Source organism: Cyprinus carpio, chromosome A8 (assembly GCF_018340385.1).
Source record: "Cyprinus carpio isolate SPL01 chromosome A8, ASM1834038v1, whole genome shotgun sequence".
NCBI lineage: Eukaryota > Metazoa > Chordata > Actinopteri > Cypriniformes > Cyprinidae > Cyprinus > Cyprinus carpio.
In genome coordinates, this window is record NC_056579.1 from 20,922,235 (window position 1) to 20,944,977 (window position 22,743).

A 22,743-nucleotide genomic window follows, 5' to 3' on the forward strand; every position below is an offset into this window, starting at 1 on the left:
TTTATAACTGACACTATATTGGAATAACAATAACCGCAATGGAACTATAGTTTGGTTGTGCGCTCTGCTTTTGAGGAAAGTGACCCCAATATTCACTGTTCTAATATTTACTGTGGGTCACATCAAAGATTATTATGCTGTAACACTTGACCTTTTCAAAACAAAAGCCCTTTCCTTCTCACTCTTACTCTGTTGATGATTTCTCCCCTCAATCGGATCAGTCTTTTCTGCACTGAAATTGTCATTTCCCCTCTCCAGCACATAACCAGGTCCCGTCTAGACCTTCTTTGTGTCTTTAACATACTCTTGAGCTCCTGTTGAAATCTGTAGCAGACCAACTAATGGGCCTCCTAGAAGTGTTGGCCTATAGCTGCTAATGCGCTCTGCAGGAGGCTGCAGTTTTGCGCTGACACAGTGCCATTTTTCCCCTTCACACTGAGTGTGCGGGTGCGTTGGCGTTCTGTGGTGGAGGGGAGGGGGGTGTTGCCACCACACTCTGTTGTGTCATGGAGGTGATGGTGTGTGCTAATGAATTTCTACCCTCTGTGCCAAATGCTGACACTCCCAGCATGCTCAGGGGCCTTTTCTGCTTGTTTGTGGGCAGCACAAGAGGAATTACATCAACTTTCTTTTCTGGGCTTGCTGAAAAGCACAATATTTTCAAGCGCTTTGCTCTACCTCAGGAGCAGGCTGGTTCGACACCGCATTGAAACATGCGCCCTGTAACCTCTGAACTCTGATCAAAACCACTGCACCTGTTAAAGAAATACTTCACTCAAAAAATGTGACTTCTTTCATTAATTACTCACCTTAATGTCCTTTCAAACCTGAATATGCAAAAGTACAAATCAGGTATGAGAATTACAGTGAAAGGAAATATCAACAGTGAATAACTACTTAAATTTTAGTCTTTTCCTCACACAAACCAGAAGACTTGGAATAGAAGTCATAGACAATTATTTTATTTATTTATTTTTTTTAAACGGTGTTTGTCCTCATTGACTTTCAGAGTAGTTAGAAGCAAGACATTACAACATTTTGTGTTCTGCAGTAGAAATTTAAGAGCATATGGGTTTGGATGAGCGTGAGGGTGAGTAAATAATGACAGAATTTTAGTTTTGTGGCTTAATAAAGTGCTGCAGTGATGAGGTGTTTTTTTTTCCCCCTCTACAAACCTGAATAGGATTTTTCAATTGGCTTTTGGATTATTGCAGAAAATAAAATCAGTGACCAACAAAAGTTTGATTCTTACATGTTTTGTTCACAAAAAATTGAAAATTACATCAATGGCGACGAAGCGTCATCTCATAAATAACAGAAAATTCGGTCAGTGGCGGGGAAAGAGTTGAAATCTACAAGTTGGAAAGTTTGAGTTAAAATAGTTTGCAAGATTGCGATTATAAACAGAACAAGGCAGTAAAAGCAGACTAATGAAAAGATGTTTACTTGTTCGATTTAATGCTAAGGAAAGCATTTGTTGTCCCACTTTTAATTATGTATTTCAAGACATGTAATATCTTTAAAAAAAAAATCACAAGTGGGATATTACTGATGTATTTTATGTCATTGAAAAACAAGGACATATCTTGGGTTTTGTGTTAAATACAGACCTCATTTCAGGCATTTAACCAAAAATTCTGGGTTTTAGGACTTATTCTTGCAGCACTTTATTGCTGTTCCTTTAATTTGTAGAAAATGATAGTAAATGCTCTCAGGTACAGAATTCTGATTTCCCTTTCTCCATGTTAAAATCCAAAACCTTGTTCCAAAATAAACCTGCCTGCTCTTCAGGAATAGCTACATTTGTAAATCTGTCAATCCAGCAATTGTTTCCAGCCTTGTTTTCATTAGAAGTTATCACACAATTCATCTGGGGATCTGTGTTGATTTGTGGATTGTGCAAATTGGGCTACTCTGAAACAATAAATGAATAAAAGGTCTTTTTAATTATATGAATATTTACAAAGGACAGAGGAGGACGCTCTTGTTGAATGAGGGTAATTGTGTGGTATATTTTTTTTCCCAAAATCAGAGCAAAGTCAGGACAGCGTTGCTGGCATGTCGGACTCCAGCTCCTTGCAGGATGTCTTCATGGACGCCACCAGCTCACAGGACAGCAGCCACAAGGTCGATCCTGGGAAGTGTAGTATTTTTCCGGAAGAATCAAATGCCACTGGAAAAGAGAAACCGGCCACAGCAGAGGATGCAGGTATTGATGCCAGTTCTCCTAAACACGTACCTTATGCAACGTTTTGGTAATTTTTAAATTAATTTCTAACCCTGTTACAATAACAGTATTTATACTTTGAATTATTGTTCTGTGTCTGTGGAGCTCAGGAGTGACTCTCGAACTGGATAACACATCGTTACAATCATAAAAATAATAATAAATAGTAAATACTTAATGGTTATTAGGCACATTTCCCGTCATATTCTCATAATGGTCAAAATATCTAATTATATTTGCTTAATTGTGGTAAAATGCATTTAGCATTTAGTATTGATATTTAGCATATTTTGTAAACACTCACCAACCCCAAACTTTTGTACGATAGTATATAAATATCGTAATTCAATTTTTTTTTTGTATGAAATTATTGAATAACTCTAAAAATAAATTAATGTAAAATGATCTTATCTGTCTTGAAATTGTCTTAATTTTATTTTAGCTAAAAATAATTTTAGTTAAAATTTTGTATGGGGACCAATTCTCACTATTAACTATTAACTGCGACTCCTAATTTTCTGCTTATTAATAGTTAGTAAGGTAGTTGTTAAGTTTAGGTTTGGGGTAGAGATTAAGGGATCTAAAATAAGTTCATGCAGAATGAGGCATTAATATTAGAAGTACTAATAAACAGCCAATATACTAGTAATTTGCATGATAATAAGCGACTAGTTTAAAGTTATTATTATTATTTTTTTTTATTGGATTAAAATAAAAGCCAGACAGACATATTCTTGACAGTTTTCCTGAAATTTAGCGAATATCTGTCTTGCCAGAATCACAAAACACAGTATCATTTACTCTGTTGCTTTTTACAATCAATATCTGCAGCTGGTGGTCACCTCTGGCCTCTTGATTCCCACAGGCCCCTTGGAGGACAAGAACATGGATATCAGCTCTGCCACACTCTCTCAAGAATCTTCAGTCACACAAGAGTCTTCAGACACCACCTTATCCATCACCTCCCCAGAGGCCTCCGTCCCCAAAACCCCCACCACAGACACCCCGACCCAAGCTCCACCTCATCCACTGCACACCTCCCAACCACACAGACCTCACACCCAGACCAGCTCCTCCAGCGAGGGCAAGCGCAGGCCAGAGCCGCCGCCTCCGCTGGAGGTGATAGAGCTGCCTAAGTGTCTGCCGCCGGGACAGAGAGAGCAGAGGAAAACACTAGTGGATGTGTGTGTGAGGTCTCTCTTCCTGTGTCTGAGTCGCTACCCGCAACACTACAAGAGTCTCTATCGTCTGGCCCACCTGTACTCCTACAGCAAGACACACAAGGTGCGCGCGCACACACACGCACACACACACACACCTTGTACACACACATAACAGTGTATAATTTCTGCACCACTGAAATAAAGGAATGCAAACTTGCATGTGTTCTGAGAAAAAATAAGTAGAGATCTTTTTTGTTTTAACTCTGTTTCAAAAAATAATCGGTGTTGTTCAAGTTACTCTGAAAATCTAATTAAATTACTGATTACTAGTTACGTTACTTTTTTTCTGTACATCCATGACATTAGCATGAAATAGTAAGTATTATGTGTTTTTTTAGTTTCTCTGTAAAAATGTTTAATTTTATAATACGTTATAATAAAAACATTCAAATAAAAATATTATTAATGTTTTTAAAGCATCAACATTCACAGACCACTGTTATTTTTAACTAAAATCAAAACATTCACAGACCACTGTTATTTTTAACTAAAATCAAGCATAATGTAAATAATTATTTTTTAAAGTATATTTTAAGTAAAAAAAATTCTTCCCAGGGGTCGCATCTTTTTCACCCATGATGAATTTGAAACCCTGTTGTGCTAATCTGAAATTCACAGTTTTGACATTTTCCTGAAAGACTACAATAAATACTAAAGTTTATAAATTACTACATCGTTCAAACTTTTCTTATATTTTACAGATTCGACCAAATCTGTCAAGTGTCATGTAACCAAACGCATAGTCACGCAACAATTATTATTAGTATATTAATAATTTAATATTAATACATTTTCAAGTAACATCATATTTTAAAGTACAACATAAATATTAATGTTATAATATGTTATAATCTTTTATGCCTGTTATAAAAAGAAAAAAATGTTTTTAAACACAGTTAGTGTAAACTAAAAATAAAATAAAATAAAAATATAATTTTTATTTCTCTTATAAAAAAATATTGTTACACAGGTTTTTCATACACCTCCTGTCGGAGTTATTGTTAACTAAAACTAATATAAAATATTAACTGAAATAAAATTTTAACAAAACTTACTTTGTTTCAGCTAGTTCCCAAGGCAGCATTTCTCATCTGTTTAGTTTAAGTTGAAGTACTAAAATAACTAAAACTACATAAATTAAGCTAAAAGCTACAACTTAATAAAACTATATAGACAAAAAAATATATATAAATAAATTACTAAGAATTTCAAAAATTAATATGACAATATAAAAACAAACTATAGTAGCTTATCAATGATACTGAATAATGCTGCTTCCTAAATTTGGCTATTGGTTGAACAGCTCAGTGAATCTTGAAAAAAAAAATCTCATTCTCATTACTGTAGTGTGAAAAGAATTAGTATTAATAACAAATACTAAAAACATACTAAAATACTATTTACAGATGTACTTTACTGTTTAATATGTAGTGTAATAATTTAATAATAAACTTTTTTTTCACATTATACTAATCAGAATCATATTTTCTGAATTTACAGTAGACAACTTTTTTAATTTACATAATGGTCTTCGTCTTCATTTTCTTTATGCAGATTATTTCTTATACGACCGGGCCATTGAATGCTTGAATCTGATTGGTTGACGAACATTCTAAGGTGTGCAATTATTTTCAGGGAAATGCACAGAGAACGTAGTTCCAGGCAGGTCTTGACCAAAATACATCGCCAAATGATTTCAGTTATTTCAACGGTCCTTACAGCTTACAACAGCAAAAGAACCACAACGACACTGACCAAGCTAATAAATATAGTAAACAATAAATAAACAACAAATTACCACCATGTTTTTAGCACAAATGGTTTTATTATGTATGGAAAGCAAAAATTCTATTTCTCCCACTCTCTCTCCCTTACAAACGCACACTCATACAGTAATGACACACACACAGAAACATACATGCACACAAAAACGTGTTGCAGCGCTGCTCTTATGATTTTATCAGTAAAATAGTTTAGCAACTTAAAAGCTACATGTCATTTCTCACTAGCGAGGTAATAACGGCGCTGTTCTTGAAGCAGATATTTCGCTATTAGTAGACTCGCTGCTGCCGAACACTGTTGAGAGACACACAGACTCAATCCATGCATGCTTAATCTCTGTCTCTCTCTCTCTCTCTCTCTCTGTCTCTCTCTCATATAACTGAATTACTATCAATGGCTCAAGCCTTCAATACTAGGTCTAAAATTACATTTTGGAATAAGCAAACGGAGGCGCTGGATGAGATGCGTAAGTGGAATAATTGACTCCGATCCGTTAAATCATTATAAAATAATGCACACCCAAGGTGTAATGCATTCCCAAGGTGCAATTATTCCTTACTTGAATTGAGGGTGAAGTATAACCATGACATTTCTTGACAGCGTTAATGAGAGTCACCTTGTTTAGTCCCACCCCATTGACTGAGTCAGTGTTAGGCCGCTAAAACAGTGTTTTGTAATCTTCACGGTGTTTATCATTTTAGGAAATCACACTGCAACCTGATTGTGAGTATACTTATAGTTGTCTCTGCACATAACGCTGGAAAGTATTTTTACATAAAAAAGATACAATAACCATTTACTGCACAAGAACACCAGGATCAGCTCTAGATATACAGTATGTGTATCTCTACTGCTGACTCAGCCAAGAGGATGATATCATATTCAACAGTGTGTGTGTTTAAAGCCCATGCACGGTGGATGCCACAACCTACAGATAGTAAGACTGGGCATTGAAAACTGTGCCCACTCACCTCATGGGTGTTAAAAGAGCAGTAGTGCCAAGTTTAGCATAATGCCAGAATGTTTTTTAACACCTCTGACCACTAAACAGACCACCTACACTTGCCTGAAGTTTAATGTATCCGCTGCAGTTGGTTTTTTGCTTGTGGTTTATATTTGAAGTTGGTAAGTGTGCACATGGGGTCATTGGGGATTCCCCCTGCTGACTGTACATACAGTATGTGGTCAAGTCATGTAAAAAACTGTGCGAAATAAATCAACTTCCTGCTCGAATGGGCTGATGGCCTTGTTAGGCACAGCTGTGGAGTGCCGGCAAGCCCTTCAGATGTCACATTATTATTAGGGATGCACCGAAATAAAAAAATCTTGGCCAAAGCTGAAACTGAACAAAATGAAACACTTGGCCGAAGGCTCAATACTGAACACGTTTCGATTTTTTTTTTTCCCGTGTATTTTGCCAATTTTTTTTTTCACCATTGCATAAATTAAATAGCCAAAATGTGCTTTTTACTGTTTTGTCTTGCTTTTCAAAAAAAAAAAAAAATTTTATTTTAACATTAACATTATATTTTTTTTTACATTCTAGATGTTATAACAACAAAGCACAAATTAACTTAAAATTAAGTTAGTAAAATAAAAAATAAAAAATTGGCCAGTTTTGAGACTCTCTTCTTGAATCTGACATGTATTTTTTTACTGTTCAAATAAAAGCAGCCTTGCTGAGCAGATGAAACTTCTTTTAAAACATTAGAAAATATTACAGATCCCAATTTGAACACAGTTGTTGTAATTATTATATCATTATTATTGTCTTTTTTATTTTACAAAACAACAGTAAAATTACAATACCAACATTACAATACTAACATGTATTAGACATCATGAAGTTCTGCATTTTATTTACTAATTGTTGAAGGCCATTTCGCGATTTCAGTCATCATACAGTAACCAGCAACAACCACCCCTTCCTCTTCTCATCAGAGAAATGCGCTGCAGTACTAAACAGTCTCTCGCTGCCGGTGCTTGTAATGATTTCTGCATCTTTTTCGAACAGTTTTAAACGCTTCCACACTGCCGACATGTGTGTTGCGTTATAAAGAGTGCGCGCATCTCACTCTGCGCTGGTTGCTATTTGGTTGCCGGACATTCAGTGCATCCCTAATTTTTGTGCAGTATAGGAGAACATCAAGTGCTATATTTCTTTTATAAAAGTACTTTTAAAAAATGTTTCATTAAACTTTAAATGAATTTATTATCTGTTACTTGTCCTTTAACGGGAGCTGTGCACCGTGCAGTAGCTGTTACTGTATTGTGTTTTGCACGGCTGTTTTAACAAATCAGCATCCAGAATCGTAACTGTAAACTATTTAATCATAATGATTTAATGATTAATGATTATCTGTATGATATGATATATTTAAAGGGGTCATATGATGCTATTTCATGTTTTCCTTTGTCTTTGGAGTGTTAAAAGCTGTTCGTGCATATAGAAGATCCGTAAAGTCTCAAAGATTAAAGTCTCAAACCCATAGAGATATTATTTATAAAAGTTTTATAAAAGACTTGTCCACGCCCTCCTAAAACATTTCATTCTGACACACCCCCACATCTCTATGTCACTGTGTGGGGAGATTTGCATAACGCCACCCAAATGTTCACGCAAAGAAAGAAGGCGTAACTTTTATTCTCGCTGTAGTATTGTTGCCGCCGGTGCCATTTCGTGGAGACGCTGTGTGTTTCATTGTGAAAATGGAAACTACTTGTTTGGCCTTCCAAAGGAGGTAGCAACTAGAAATCAGTGGTTAAGTTGTATTTACAACACTGTTCCAGAACAGTTCGACCCAAATATTCAGAGGTGTGCATCGCATTTTACGGAGGAAAGTTTCCTGAACCTGGGAAGGGGCGTAACATTTCCGTCACACGCTTAAGGTATACAGCCAATCACAATTTGTTAAAAAAACAAAACAAAACAAAAAAAAAACTTTAGAAGCATAGTTTACAAGCAGAATAAATAAATTAATTTACTAAAACCATAATAATTTGAACATTCAGTCTGATGCTCACTAAAGGAAACATCTGCTGTGGCTTGTGTATCTTCAGCTTTTATTTATGGGAAATTCACCATGAAAGGTATACCTGTAATATCTATTAGTATTTCTTTCCCCAGAGCCCCACATGGCGACACATGTTTTTTTTTTTTTTTTTTTTTTTTTTTTTTACTTTTTTGCTTTTTTTTTTTTTTTTTTTTTTTTAATTTTTGAAATTTTGTATTGATGGTTTTAGTGACAGAGCGTTTGAGACTGATTCATCTTGTGAATGATGCTGAAAATTACATGTCGACCTGCGCTTTTTGTCACTGATATTCATGAAAAAATTTAATATTTATAATATAAATAATTTTTTATAATAATAATACAAAATTCAGTTTCTCAGTTCATTCACCACTGGCCAGTGTGACATGGTGGTAATTTTGGGCCCTGCCTGAAAGCGTATTACAGCATTTGTTAGTATTAGAACCAACATTTCAAACACATTGACATACAGTCTCTGCATGTGATTATCTGTTTTTCTTTCTGGTGAATTTTCTATGAAAACTTGAGCTTTCCTTTTTATGGAACAATAGCAGCTTTCTTTGTAGCAAGAAAGAAATCTTAGTGTTTTTTTTTTTTTTTTTTTTTTTTTTTAATTAAAGGTTGTTATATCCATAGCCATGTATAATAATATACGAGGGAGGACACTTGAAAAGAATGTAAAGCATTATTGTTCATGTTTCTTTCACAGTAGGGTAGACCAAAGCCTGATCTCTGTGATTTATGTTCTGCTGGCATAACCTTTCATATCCAGCCTAATGCTCTCTTTTCTGTTTTGTTCTTTCTCTAACTGTCATATCTTGAATTACAGTAAAGGAATGCTTCACTCCAAAATGACATCCTCATGTCATTCCAACCTCCTTTCATCCTTCAAACACAAACCTTGAATTATTTAAGAATGACAAAAAAGCACCATACAAGTATCATAAACATATTTCATATGACTTATGCACTATATTCCAAGCTTTTCAAAGACATTTGATAATTTTTTGTGAAAAAACACTGAAATTTATTCACTGAAGATTGTGAGTTCATTTGAGAAAAGTAGCAATGCCTTGTTCTTTAACAAACTGTTCTTTGAGTCAGATCTTTTCACTGAATTAGTAGGTTACACTTCAAAGTACCCATTCCAGTAATTTATTCACAAATTGGTAAACAACTCATTGGAAAGGAAGATTATCATTGAATAATGGTTAAAATTTAAATCTACAGGTCTCCAGACTAACAAAAATTTTGTTAGTCTGGTAATTGGTCAGTGTGGTATGGTTTTGTTCCGCTTCTGGCCCATTTGTTTCTGAATGTTTCTTAAACGCTACAGAAATGGCAGTGTTTATAGGTTAATCTAACTGGTCATGGCACCAGTGCAACCTCAAACAGAAATCAGTCACACTGCCAGGAAAAAGGTCACAGAATGCAACCATTTAGTTGTAGGATAGAGCCCTGGCAGCGATGATTATCACTGAATAATGGCTTAAAATTTCAGTCTATTATAAGAGAAGACCTGAAGACCTGAGATAAAGCAGATTAACTACTGTTATGGTGCATCCTTTTTTGAAGCTTGGAAGTTTCAGTCCTTATTTATTATAATTGCATGCACAAGGAGCCAATACTTTATTAAAAATTTCATGTCAGTCTTGGAGTGACTATATCATGTCATCTCTCTCTTTCTCTGTCTCTCTCTCTCTCTCTCTCCATTGCATGTGTGTTTGTGCTGTTTTCAGACACTTTCTTACCAAACGGACTCATGTATGTCATCTCCATCCCTTCACACTCAGAAATCTGTCTGATCTTTGAGCAGAGATTGTTCAGCTCTGAAATTTAATCACCCCACCATGAGATTTTATAACCGCCACAACATATTTAATTGCACCCGAATCGTTTTATTACCCCAAGGCTAAATCATGGAAATTTAGCTCTCAGATTTAATAATGGCCCCAGACAGCGTTTGAGCTCTCAATTGTACAGTGTGTGAGATACAGTGAGAGATGCGTGTGTATCTGTATCCTAATAAAGAAGTCAGACTGCAGCGCTCTGATGTTATGTGTTCATTAATGGCAAATTAGCGGTGTGGAAATAGATTTGATTGGATGATTCAGTGTCACAAGAGTTTGGATTATCTTAAGCTGTAATGGGATCTGTTAGTCTACATTTTAAAGTTGTTTCTATCAGTAAGGCAGTTCATACAAAGTTTTTATGTACAGAATATCTGGATGGCCTGCTGGGATAGATTAAAATGTGTAGTACTGTATTTGACGTCCCACAATGCAATGGGACTTAACCGATTTCCAGTGTGACAAATTAAGCAGTGTTACCAAGTCCCCAGTTTTTATGTGGAATTGGACTATTTTCATACTGTTGCTGTGGGTTGTGTTTTTAGTATACGGGTTGTAGTGAAACCCCTGCCATCACCAACCCACCCCCAGAACACAATTTTGGAGTGATTTTCATATCCAGTTTGCCCCGGAATGCTATTGGGCTAGTTTTGAGTAGCATTTGTGCTGGTTTTGTTACGCAGACCTGGCAACCCTGACTACAAGAAGAATTTATAACTTAATTAGACTAAATGCAAAATCAAAATCATATGCACAATCATATTTTGTGAGGTTATGTGACAATAGAATACCATAATTTAATTTGAAACAGGGGGCAGTTGTGGCCTAATGGTTAGAGTCGGACTTGCAACTCAAATGTTGCTGTATGTGTAGACTTGGAGGGGTTAAATGCAGAGGACAAATTCTGAGTATGGGTTACCATACTTTGCCTACACGTCTCATCACCTTAAAAAAAAACAGTTTATGCATACACAGGATGCAGTATAATAAATCAGCATACTGCATTTCAGAACATTTATTATTACCTACAGCATACTATTTCACACATTATGTTTAAAAAGATCAGTAGGCGCTATACAACATATAGTATCACTGTATACTACTCCTGAGATACCTGTTAAAAACAGTCAGTAGGCAGTACACAGTATTAGGGCTGCACGATTAATCGAATGTGATTGTCATGCACATTTTGTCAGTAAACCCGGTTCTGTAATCAGCAGTAAATCATCATCAGGTGCTTTCAGATGGAGCAGCATTTACTACACAGAGCCGTAGTTCACTGACAAGTTACGAAAAAAAAAAAAAAAAAACACATACAATTTTATTGGGTGATTATGCAATCGAAGAAATCGTTTGCGATAATGACAGCTGTTTACATACTGTAGCTTCTCAGTGAACTACAGCTCTGTGTAGTAAATGCTGCTCCATCTGAAAGCAGTTGAAAATACCACATTTAATAACATATTTTTACTCCAAACTCACTACATAACGCAGTCTGTGTTTGAAATAAATCCTTCTGTGAGATGATGTGGCTTCTTACACAAGGCACGCAACATATTTCATAGTATTCTAAGCAGTGATAAAGGCATTGCATTATAAATATACTTTATTTTTATGAAAATTATAATAATTAGAACTCAGATAAACCATATAATGTGTGTTTATTAGTCAACCATAAAACAATAAAAGCAGTTAAACCGCTACAGGCATTTCCTGGGTTTCTTCTTCGGGGCATATTTGGATTTTCAGCGCAAGGAGGGCAGTCACCTCTGGCCTTCTGATGGAGATTTAATACTGATCACAGAACCATGCTTCGCTGAAAGATACGCCATGGACAAGGCAGCTTCCTGGTCGAATCGTGATGGAAAACATTTGATTACCATTTCGATTAGCCCTACACGGGAGTATTATACTATCACTAAGTGTAGTATGGAGTTTTGTATTTATAATGCTGCATTATATTTTATATGCTTTTACTACAGTAAGGAGTGTCAAATCGCGATTTCGATTTATAATGCAGCACTACACAGTTTATTATTTGGTCAATATTGTAATCACGGTTATTTAACATGATTATGAGGGGGCCATATGACCAAAACTTTATATGAGTGATTTATTTAAAGATACATATTTGATACATATCAAATATGTATTTCCTGTGAAAAAGGTTGCTACAATCATTATATCTGCACTGTTTACTTCACTGGTTTGCACTCTATCTACCATTTTGCTGCTTTACCTTATCTTTTCTTTTTATATGACCTATTTTTATATTTTTTATAGTTGTACTTTATATTTTATTATCTGTATTTAATGTTCTGCTGTTAGTGTTATCTGTATGCACTTATGGTCTTTAACACAATTTCAATTCTCTGTATGTATTACTGTAATGTGGAAGAATTGACAATAAAGCAGACTTGACTTGACTTGCTATGACATCTACATTATAGACACCAGTGGAATTTCAAAAACAACAAAAAGTCCTCAAAATTATTGAAAATAATTAAACTGTCATAATACAAAAAAAGCAAAGAAACCATACAATAGAATAAAAAGATTACAATTAAACAAAACTGTGCTTTAAGGTTTTTTTTTTATGCAAGTCTCAAGCAGTATCATTTTTTCACTTTACCATTTATTATTAATGTCTCATTTCAGTTTAAGTTTGGCTTTAGTTTTGTATTTATTGCAGTTCATATGAAAAAGGTTCAGGTAGCGTGGTACTGCAGAAATTAAATAATCAAATGTAAAATAAATATATAGCCCGCTGTCACTTTAAGAGCTGCATGGATCCAAATTACTGTTACACGCGTAATCGTTCTCAACTTTTTTACATTAATTTATTACATGACCGACGAAGGTATACATGAATAAATCACCAAGCGCAGCATTTTGACACATTTTTGCATGTACTTGAGCGATTAGGCGTGCACCTCGAGCTAAAAGATGACTTTAAATGTCCGTGTTCTGTTCTGTCTCTGAGCGCTTATATCTTCCTGAGGAGCAGCGCAAGTTCTCTTTCACGCTTTTAAAAACATGAATAAATATACTTCGATAATTCAAGCACGTCCCATTTTGCAAGTGTCACGTTACATGATTTTACTGATTTGCATGGGAAATTGGGCTTTTATGGAGGAACGAAAGCACAGCGCTGCAAAAGGGGGTAGAATGGGGCACAATAATTGTTTTATCTCGATTATTGGATTTTCATAATTGTTGGAGGCCAAAATCGAAATCAAATCGTTTTTTCGATTAATTGCACAGCCCTAACTGCAATTTGAAATGCTTTCTACCTACTGCATACCTTTTCACATTTTTCAAAACCAGTAGGCAATGTACAGTCTGTACTATCACTGCAAACTTAACAGTATAGTGTAATATAGATTTAAATGCTTGTCACTACCTAATGTGCCACATATTATTTTTTTCTATAACTAGTAGGTAATATACAGCATGTACTAATATCACAGCATACTGCATTAAAGTCATGTGACAATGTAGTGTAATAGTTTCAGATACTGTATTTATCACTGCATACTGGTAATATACAGCATGTACTAATATCACAGCATACTGCATTAAATGCTATCACTGCATGCTTCATTAAAGTCACATGAACTGCAGCGTAATACAGTTTGAAATGTTTCCTACCTACTGCATAATCACATACTTTTCCTCAAAACTAGTAAGTGATATACAGTATATAACTGCATAATTAATTAAAGTCACATGACAGTGTAGTGTGATGCTGTTTGAAATGTTTATCGCTATGTAATGAATACTTTTTCTCAAAACTAGTAGGCAATATAAAGTATATACTAGCACTGCATACTACACTGTGTTTAATTGAAATGTTTATCCTCACCTACTGTGCACTCTTTCGCATGCTGCCTACTTTTTCATTAAATAGTATATACCTCGCAGTTAAGCAGGACTCTACTGTTCCATCAGGTGTGTGTGTGTGTGTGTGCGAGTGAAGTGGGCAGGTTTTCCTCAGACTTCAGTCGGTTCAAGTCATCACACACACTATCACCCTGCTGCATACAGAGCTGACTGAATATGTTTGTGTTTTTACAGAACCTGCAATGGGCACGAGACGTGTTGCTAGGGAGCAGTGTCCCATGGCAACAGCTGAAGCACATGCCGGCACAAGGACTTTTTTGCGAGAGGAATAAGACCAATCTGTTCAACGTAAGTCACACATGCATGCAGCTGCACTTAAATGTCAAAGTTCACCGTATCACAGCAAATTCAGTTTGCTGCCAATGCGTGGTCCAGTCAGGAGATATTAGTGATGTGTGTTTATCTGGCACAGCGAGTCTGCTGTTCATACATGTGTGTGTGATGTATGCCATCATGAGTTCCTCCAATACAGTGCAGTAAAATCCCTCCACACACACAAATCCAGAGAGATTACGACTCCTCACTGAAAATGCCCTGAACTGGCTGGATTTACAGTCCTCGCTGCACACCGTGAGGCAGACAGATGGCATCACTATAGTGTGTGTACATGTGTTATTGCTGTTTTGCCCGGTGGCCTTTTTGCACATTGGTACAGTCTTCACAGAGCTGTCGTTTTAGTGTGTCTACCTTTGGCTGTGGGTGTGGTCGCTGTGAGGAAGCAGCCTGTGGCTTTGTCAGTTTTGGCACACAGTGGTATAAAAACACTCGGGCGTCATGTCTCGCTGGGCTGCAGAGCTCTGCCCACTAGTGTACACCAACCTCGTACCCACCTGTTCTCAGCTCAGCTGGGAAAATCCTCACATACACGAGCAGCATCCGGTCCAGGGCTCATCGTAGCGTAAGCTGTGGTGAGAAGTGACGAACACACAAGTGCAGAGGAAAGAGCAAAACAAAACACAGGTCATGAATTAGAAGTACAAAACGAGGATGAAGGAGACTTGGTTCTCACAAGACTAGCATATTCTCACCGGAGCTTATGCTATGCCTACATCCTACGTCATCCGTTGGAACACCACTCTCTCATGAACACGCCTACAACAGTTAGCAGAAGCTAGAGATTACTGTTTATAAAGTTTTAAATATGGATATTTTTCTTACACAAACACATTGATTCACTTCAGGAGGCCCCCCGGAGCCGTGTGGAGCACTTTTTATTATGGATGGATATACTTTTTTTGGACTTCAAAATTTCGACACCCATTCACTGCCATTCTAAAAGCTTGGAAGAGCCAGGACATTTTTTATTATAACTCTTGACTGTATTCATCTGAAAGAAGTAAGTCATAAAAACCTAGGATGCATCGAGTGTGAGTAAATCATGGGGTAATATAAATTTTTTGGTTAACTGTCCCTTTAATCTATAAAGTATTGAATTTTTCCGAATGGTATCTTTCAAATGAATAGCAGATTTAAAGGGGTAGTTCACCCCCTTTGGCTATGTTTTCCTTCAATTTATTTGGTGTTTTATTTTTGTAGTTGGTATCCCAAACTCAAGTTCTCTTCTGTTGAACAAAAAATAAGATTTTTTTGAAGAATGCTGGTAACCAAAAAGTTGACAGTAGCCATTGACTTCCATAGTATTTTCCCCCATACTATGGAAGTCAAAGGCTATCATCAGCTGTTTGGTTACCAACATACTTCAAAATATCTTCAGGTTTGGAACAAATTGAGAGTGAGAGTGACAGAATTTTCATTTTTGGGTGAACTATTAGTGTGTAATTAATATTATAAAATAAAATGAAAATTTAAAAAAAAATTAAAAAGTTAAAAAGCATCAGAGAAGTATTTAACAAATGTAAGTAATATTAAAGAAGAAAAAAAAAACAGTGTTTAACAGCTAAGAGGAGATTACTCTGTCAGAACACACATATACTGTTTTACTTTTTACTGTAATAATAGAAGAGAAAATAATAGATAAAAGGAATGATAAAAAATACATATTTTTTATTTTATTATACTAATAAAGTAATAATATTAATATTTTCAAAATTAAAAAATACATTGAGAGTAAAGCTAAATAATAATAGTTTATAATAAAATTAATAATTATAAATGTAATTAATAAAAATACAATTTATGTAAAGTTACAATTGCAAAATGTAGCTATATTTTGAGAAATAAAGATAAAACTAATATTTATGTAGATTTAATATTTAAAAATGTAGCTATATTTTTTTTTTTTAATTTGTTTTAGTTACCTTTTTTTTAAGTTTTTGTTATATTTTTGTGGTTAGGTTTGAAATTATTGCTTTTTTTTTTTATTAATTTAAGTATTTCTATATGTTTTTATGAATTGTGGTTAGGTTAAGGTTTGTGTTGGGCGGGAAAATTATGCTGTTGTTTACAAATAAGAGCCAGTCATGATTCTAATGAAGTGAGGAATCAGAATGCAAAGACAATTGCAGTCAAAATACAGAATTTTTACTGTGCAAATTTCACAAAAATCTTTTTTATAAAAACCAATACAAAAAGTAGAACAACTTGCAATACTTTTGCTTCAAGTTCAAGCCCAGGTACATTACACAGTATTCAAGTAAATCTAAAAAGGAAATATAAAAACAAGTGACTTAGTGAAGTGACAATTTGCATTAATATATGGGCTTTGATATATATTCACATTCAAATAAATAGTAAAACAAAGTGAACAGCATGTAAAGGCAACTTACATAATAAATACAAAAAGGTGTGCAACTTGCATTAGTTCAAGCCCAGGTACATTACACTTGTATTCAAGTAAATCAAAAAAGAAAACTTGCATTGATTTTGAGGTCTATAAGCCTTCTTTTTCGACTGTATTTAGCGGGACCATGTCTTTGTCTATGTGGTTAGTGATCGAGTTTGTAATCTCCATCCACCGTTTGCTTTTTCTGTCGTAGTAAGTCCCTCTAGCAAATGCATCTTTAAGTGACATTTGGCTCTACTTTTCTTTTGCTTTCCCCGTGTTACCTGCTGATGTGGAGGGCGCTGAGTCCGAACCGGTATACCGCCCAGTACTAGTTAAAACCTGTCCTGTGTCCAAAAAATAATATTATTTAAATGAAAAATATGGCATTAATTTTCTCGGTTGTGCTCCATTTGATTGACATTTATGCACACGCTCTGTGAAGCTATTGAGGTTTAATGACAACAGCGTCATTTAATCGTTCACTGTTATGACAAGCTGCATTGACAAATGGGAATGCTTGAATTATACGAATATAACAGTGAAATATAAATTATGTCCTGTTTAGCTACACAATCACACTGTCAAAGTGCTTGCAACAGCCACATCTGGACTCATAAAAGATTTTATGTTTCAAAGATTTTTAATTAAATTGCGCATGTATTTCTGACAACTTGCATTGTACGCTTTTTTCCACTCTTTGACCACTTTCGAATGTAATTTTGTTTACGTAGAAATGGTAATTAATCAATAATGAAATTCCCCTTTATTTATATTTCACTTTATACAATACAGATTGTCAAAGCAGTTTTACAGTCTTAAAATGTTTCAATAATCTAAACAACATTCAATTCTGCTGTAAAGAAGCTCCAAAAAGAGGACAATAGTTAACAGTTAATTTTTCATTTAAAGTCAGTTCTTCATTGTTTCAGTGATGACATCGTCCAGCTCAGTTCAGTTCACATCCAGCAGTGTCTGTGCAGTCAAGCTGATAATATTGCCAAATATTAAGTGCCCGCAATTAAGCAAGACAAAAGGCGACAGCGGCAAGGAACCCAAACGCCATCGTTGACATAAATGGAAATAAAAACCTTGGGAGAAACCAGGCTCGGTCGAGGAGGCCAGTTCTCCTCCGGCCAGACGAACCAGCATGGTGTGCTTTAGTTCGAGGCTGCAACACAAATCAGATTGTGGACTGGCATCACTCAGAACATCCATCCAGTCAATTAACTATTTTCACTATTGATCAGTTGTTGCATGTAAGTAAGCTTTTATTTGCACCGTTGTAGAAGGCTTGTGAAATGGAGAGAAAACACAGGATATACTGTAGATTTTGTTGTGTCATGAATCACGTTGTCATTTCCTGTTGTTCTTCCTACAGAACAGGAGGGCGAATCTTTGACTTTGTTTTGTGTGTGAGTGAGTGAGTGAGTGATATAGGTCAGGCTGTTCTAGTTTGCTCTGGGCTCTGGCACTATTTGTTGGCCTAAGCCTTAAACGCATCATAAAAACGCAAACACAGTTTGTCTCCCATGTCCACACACACTCAGGCATATGTGCTTGCATATGTAGACGCCCACTCTCCTGTCCTCACTGGACCACTGGCCCGAGCCACAGACTAGCTGCCTGGATCATGTTCAGTTGTCTTCAGTTCTTTCAGCATCACACTTATAACTAATAAACCTTTTACTATTTTATTTTATTTTATTTTTTATTTAACTTCCTGTCCAGTTTTCTTTAGATGTCTAAAATTTGTGAAAGTTCAGCCGTAGCAAGCTCCTGTGGTTCACATGTAGAGATACGGTCAGCACGATTTGCATCTTGACTTTCCTTTTAGCAGCATGGGGTTGGAAATACTGTGTGTGTGTGTGTGTGTGTTGTTGTCTCGGTGGAAAAGCACAAACATTGACAGAGGGAGAAGGGGAAATGAGAGCTGTATGAGAGAGAAACACCTCTGCACTCTCTGTGCTTCAGTGACTGCAACATAAACATTTCCCCAGCTTCTCGTCTCTCTTCTTGTCTTGTTTCCTTTCTTCTTGTCTCATCTCTTTTCACTTTTTCTCGTCTCCTCTTCTCTCTTCTTGTCTCATCTTTTCTCTAAGCTGTTCTCTTCTCCTGCAGTTTCTCCTCTCACCTCTTGTTTTTTTTGTCTCATCTTGTTTCATCTTTCCTTATTTTCTTGTCTCTTCTCATGTCTCACCATGTCTTCTACTTGTCTCAGATGTTGTCTTTGCATCATCTATTCTCTATTCTTGCTGTCTCTTTTGTTCTCAAACTCACTTTTTTCTTGTCTCTCTTCTTCTCTTTGTATTCTCCTCTTGCCCCCCTCCCTTTTTCTTTTCTTGTGGCACCTTGTCTCATCTAGTCTCATCTTTTCTTATCGTCACTTCTCATCTGTCCTTGACTCATTTGTTTCACCTCTTCTCTTGTCCTCTTATTGTCTCGTCTCTTTTCTTCCCTCTTCTGCTGTCTTCTCTCAGTTTGTCTCACTTCTTCTCTTCTTGTCTCAGTTTGTCTCTTGTTTTCTTCTTGTGTTTTTGTGGTTTTCTTTTCGTGGTCTTTTTTTTTATGTCTGTTTTTTGTTTTTTATTTAACTTTTTTGTCTTTGTTTCTGTTCTCATCTAGTCTCTTCCCTTCTCATCTGTCTCTATTTCTCTCTTATTGTCTCATCTCCTATTGTCTTTTCCTTTCTTTTGTCTTCCTTTTTCTTTTACTCTCATATTTTCTCATATCTTCTCTTTTTGTCTCATGTTGTCTCATTTGTTTTGGTCTCACCTCTTGTCTGTTTTCTCTTTTTTTGGTGTGCTGTTGTCTCTTATCTTCTCATCTCTCTTCTCTCCTCATTTATTTGCTTTTACTTTTGTTTCTTCTCATCTCATCTCACCTCACCTCACCTTCTTTTCCTCTTTCATCCAGTCTCTCCTCTTCTCGTCTCACCTCTTCTCTTTCGTGTCCAATTGTCCCCTGTTTTTCTGATTTGGTCTCTTATCTTTCTTGTTTCTCTGTTCTTGTCTCACTCACCTCACCTCCTCTCCTCTCTTTTCTTAGTCTCTTCTAAAAGCATCTTATTTTCATTTTATCTCGTTTCTTGTTTGTTCTGTTCTCGTCTCATCTCTACTGTTTTACAATCCCTTACCTCGTCTCCTCTAATCTTTGTGTTTGTGTTCATATAAACCCTTCTCCCTCTGCCCCACACTAACATCCTGTTGCATATTTTCTGTCTCCTGTCATTCACCCCTCTCTCTCTCTCTCTCTCTCTCTCTCTCTCTCTCTCTCTCTGTATGTTTGTGTGGGTGTGCATTGCTGGGCTGAGAAACAGAGTCCGTCTCTGATTGGCTGGCTGTGTTCTAAAGGGGCCGTCTCTCCGTCTGTGTACAGAGAAGGAGCAAGAGCACGGGCAGGGAGGGAGAGAGAGCACGAGCGAGCGCGCTGGGGTCAGAGCAAAGAAAGAGAAGCGTGGGCGTTTTGTTTTGTGATGGCAGGGTTGGAAAGCGAGGAGAGCAAGCACTCATCTTTTTGAGGCACACTCGTTCAGTCATCTCTCCTTTTCTCCTCCCTCCGCACGCGTGCAGCCCACTCCCTTGAGCCTGGACTTCAGCTCGCCTTCTCTCGCTGGAACATTAAAAAATATCAAAACATCCCATTTACTCACACACTTCATACAGGCAGAGCGTGGAGTAGCTCTCCTCGGTGATGGTGAGTTTCTTCCTTTTGCTTTTCCTGTTTGGTTTCCTTTTCCTTCTGTTATTGCTCCTGGAATAAAAAGTGGGAAGGAAAAAAGTGTCAGCTTGCTCGTATTTGAGATTAAGTTCTTTAAAAAAAAAAAAAAAGATTTGGTGGAAAGAGCCTACTGAAGGTGGGAGAGCAGTGTGTGAGAGTTCAAGGAGTAGAGCAAGAGGAAGAAAGTGAGCGTTTGAGAGCATTGACTCTTGTCACGCATGACGCAGATGATAGTTAGTGCTCTCGCCGGAGTCCTGTGTTTCGTCAATGAAAACAGCATTAATGACCAGAGATGGAATGATTGGGAACCTCCTTCCGCCTCGTTCCCGCTTTCCTTGTGTTCCTCTTTAGCTTGCAGTTCTGGAGTACAGATGCTTCTTTAAGAAACTATAATTCGTGCTTGACACTTTTTAAGTAGGTGAAGTAGGGTGTCTAGGGGGAATCCCTGAGGTTAAGTTACACACAAATTTGATGTGTTCTTGTTTCGCTTAGTCAAACATGTTGAATCTGAACTGCGTATCAGAAACATCTTGCAGCGTTCTTGAAATCTCCACATTGCAGCTTCTTCTGCTGGTTTGCACTGCTCATATTGAAGGCAGCTGAGAAAGATATGTATATATATATATATATATAATATATAATATATATATATATATTATATATATATAATGTTTTTTACCAATGGAGGAAATTTCCATCGGTTTAAACTCTTCTTCACTAATGAAAACAGATTCTTTTTTTGCAGCTCATGCTCAGAGGACTGGGCTCATGGTGAGGGAAGCCCGGTGTCTGCTGGGCTCAATTCAGTGATTTTTGCTGTCAGATTATATTGATCGCATTAGGAGCAGCTGTAGGCCTGAAACAGACATGACAGCTTGCTCTTCTTTCACTGGTCAGCGAGTTTAGACTGCTCTAAATAAATTTGTATGGTTTGTTACCTTTTTTATGAGCAGTCATTTAAGTAATTTGTGTCGTTGTACATCATCTTACATCTTTAGGAGCTTATTTTAGTTGAAGTCAAAAAGTTGTTCTTCTCATAATGATGGAAATATGCTAATCAGGAGCAGATGATTGGCTGGATTCATTCTTGTTAGTCATCAGGAAGTTTGTGTGGTTGCTGTGGAAGCATTGTTTTTATTATTTCCCTCTCTTTTTAATGGCTAAACTCATATGATCATGGCTATTATTTATTTGTTGACCTCTAGAGATGTGGGGATTCCCAGAAAAAAAGAAATGGAGAGGAATGAGGCTCTTTGTGTATCAAATTCCAGAGCACTTGCCTATAATACTTAACCTTTCGAAAGGCACATACCATTCACTCCCATAATGTCTCTTCTTTTTGCAAAGTCTTGTCAGCCTTTGGCGCAAGTTCTCACTGACACAAAAAGCCACATTGTTGATGTAGTTATTGTAACAGCAAAGCCAAAGTTAAAAACAAGTTGCTGAAACGACAGAAGCATAATTTTGGCACTCAATCTAAAACTCATTTACAAACACAATACAGTTGCAAATACAGGCATATTTAAAATCTGAGTTTTTTACAGAGAAATCATGATATTTGATTTGTAATCTATTTTATTTTAGTCTATAAAACAACTGTAGTTATTTTGAAAAACTTAATGAAATTATATGATAGTATTATTGATGTAAACCTCACAGTTATGAGACAAACCCACATGCTGATGAGAAGTACAGGAAGGACTGAGCTCATGTGTGTAATCTGGCTGTAAAGCCGTGTTATTTGGACTGTAGCACAGCGGTTCGAGGGTCCTGTGCCAGAGACCCGTCTAATAGCATTCCATCCGCTGATCCTTCTGGACACGCCTCCTTCTCATATCTATCCATCAGGATACACTCCCTCATTTCTCTTTCCTGTATCCATCTACTGTGTGCTGCTGAAGGGGCTTTGGGTAATCCCTGCAGTGAAAGAGCAAAAGCCTCTCTCTCTCTCTCTCTCTCTCTTTTTCTCTCTCTCTCACACACACACGCACACGCACACACACACACACGGACTCATTCTTGGCAGCTCCTCTCTATTGACTGCTGTTTCACATCTAAAACTTTGTGTTATGGCATTAGCCACTGATGCTGGCCTGTGAGAGTCTGGTGTTTATTATTCAAAGGTAAATTTGGATGATACATGTTGAATATTTATAGTATATTTTAAGCCACTTTTTTCTTTTTTTTTTTTGTTAGGGTGGTTTTGATGTGCTTTTTATTTGGCCATTAAGAAGTGCTGTTTTATTAGGCTTGTCTCACAATTTGAGAGTATGAGGGTGTTAAT

The 22,743-nt window shown here is 36.4% G+C and overlaps 1 protein-coding gene across 9 annotated transcripts in view; it reads left to right on the forward strand.

Moving 5' to 3' along the window:
- LOC109044839 (calcineurin-binding protein cabin-1-like) overlaps positions 1-22,743 on the forward strand; it is an 84,930-nt gene that overhangs the window by 30,147 nt on the left and 32,040 nt on the right. For all 9 annotated transcript variants that reach the window (XM_042762747.1, XM_042762746.1, XM_042762751.1 and 6 more), the window contains 3 exons: positions 2,033-2,209; positions 3,093-3,511; positions 14,192-14,305. In XM_042762747.1, coding sequence (XP_042618681.1) covers positions 2,033-2,209; positions 3,093-3,511; positions 14,192-14,305 — 710 coding nt within the window. The remainder of the gene's footprint in view (positions 1-2,032; positions 2,210-3,092; positions 3,512-14,191; positions 14,306-22,743) is intronic.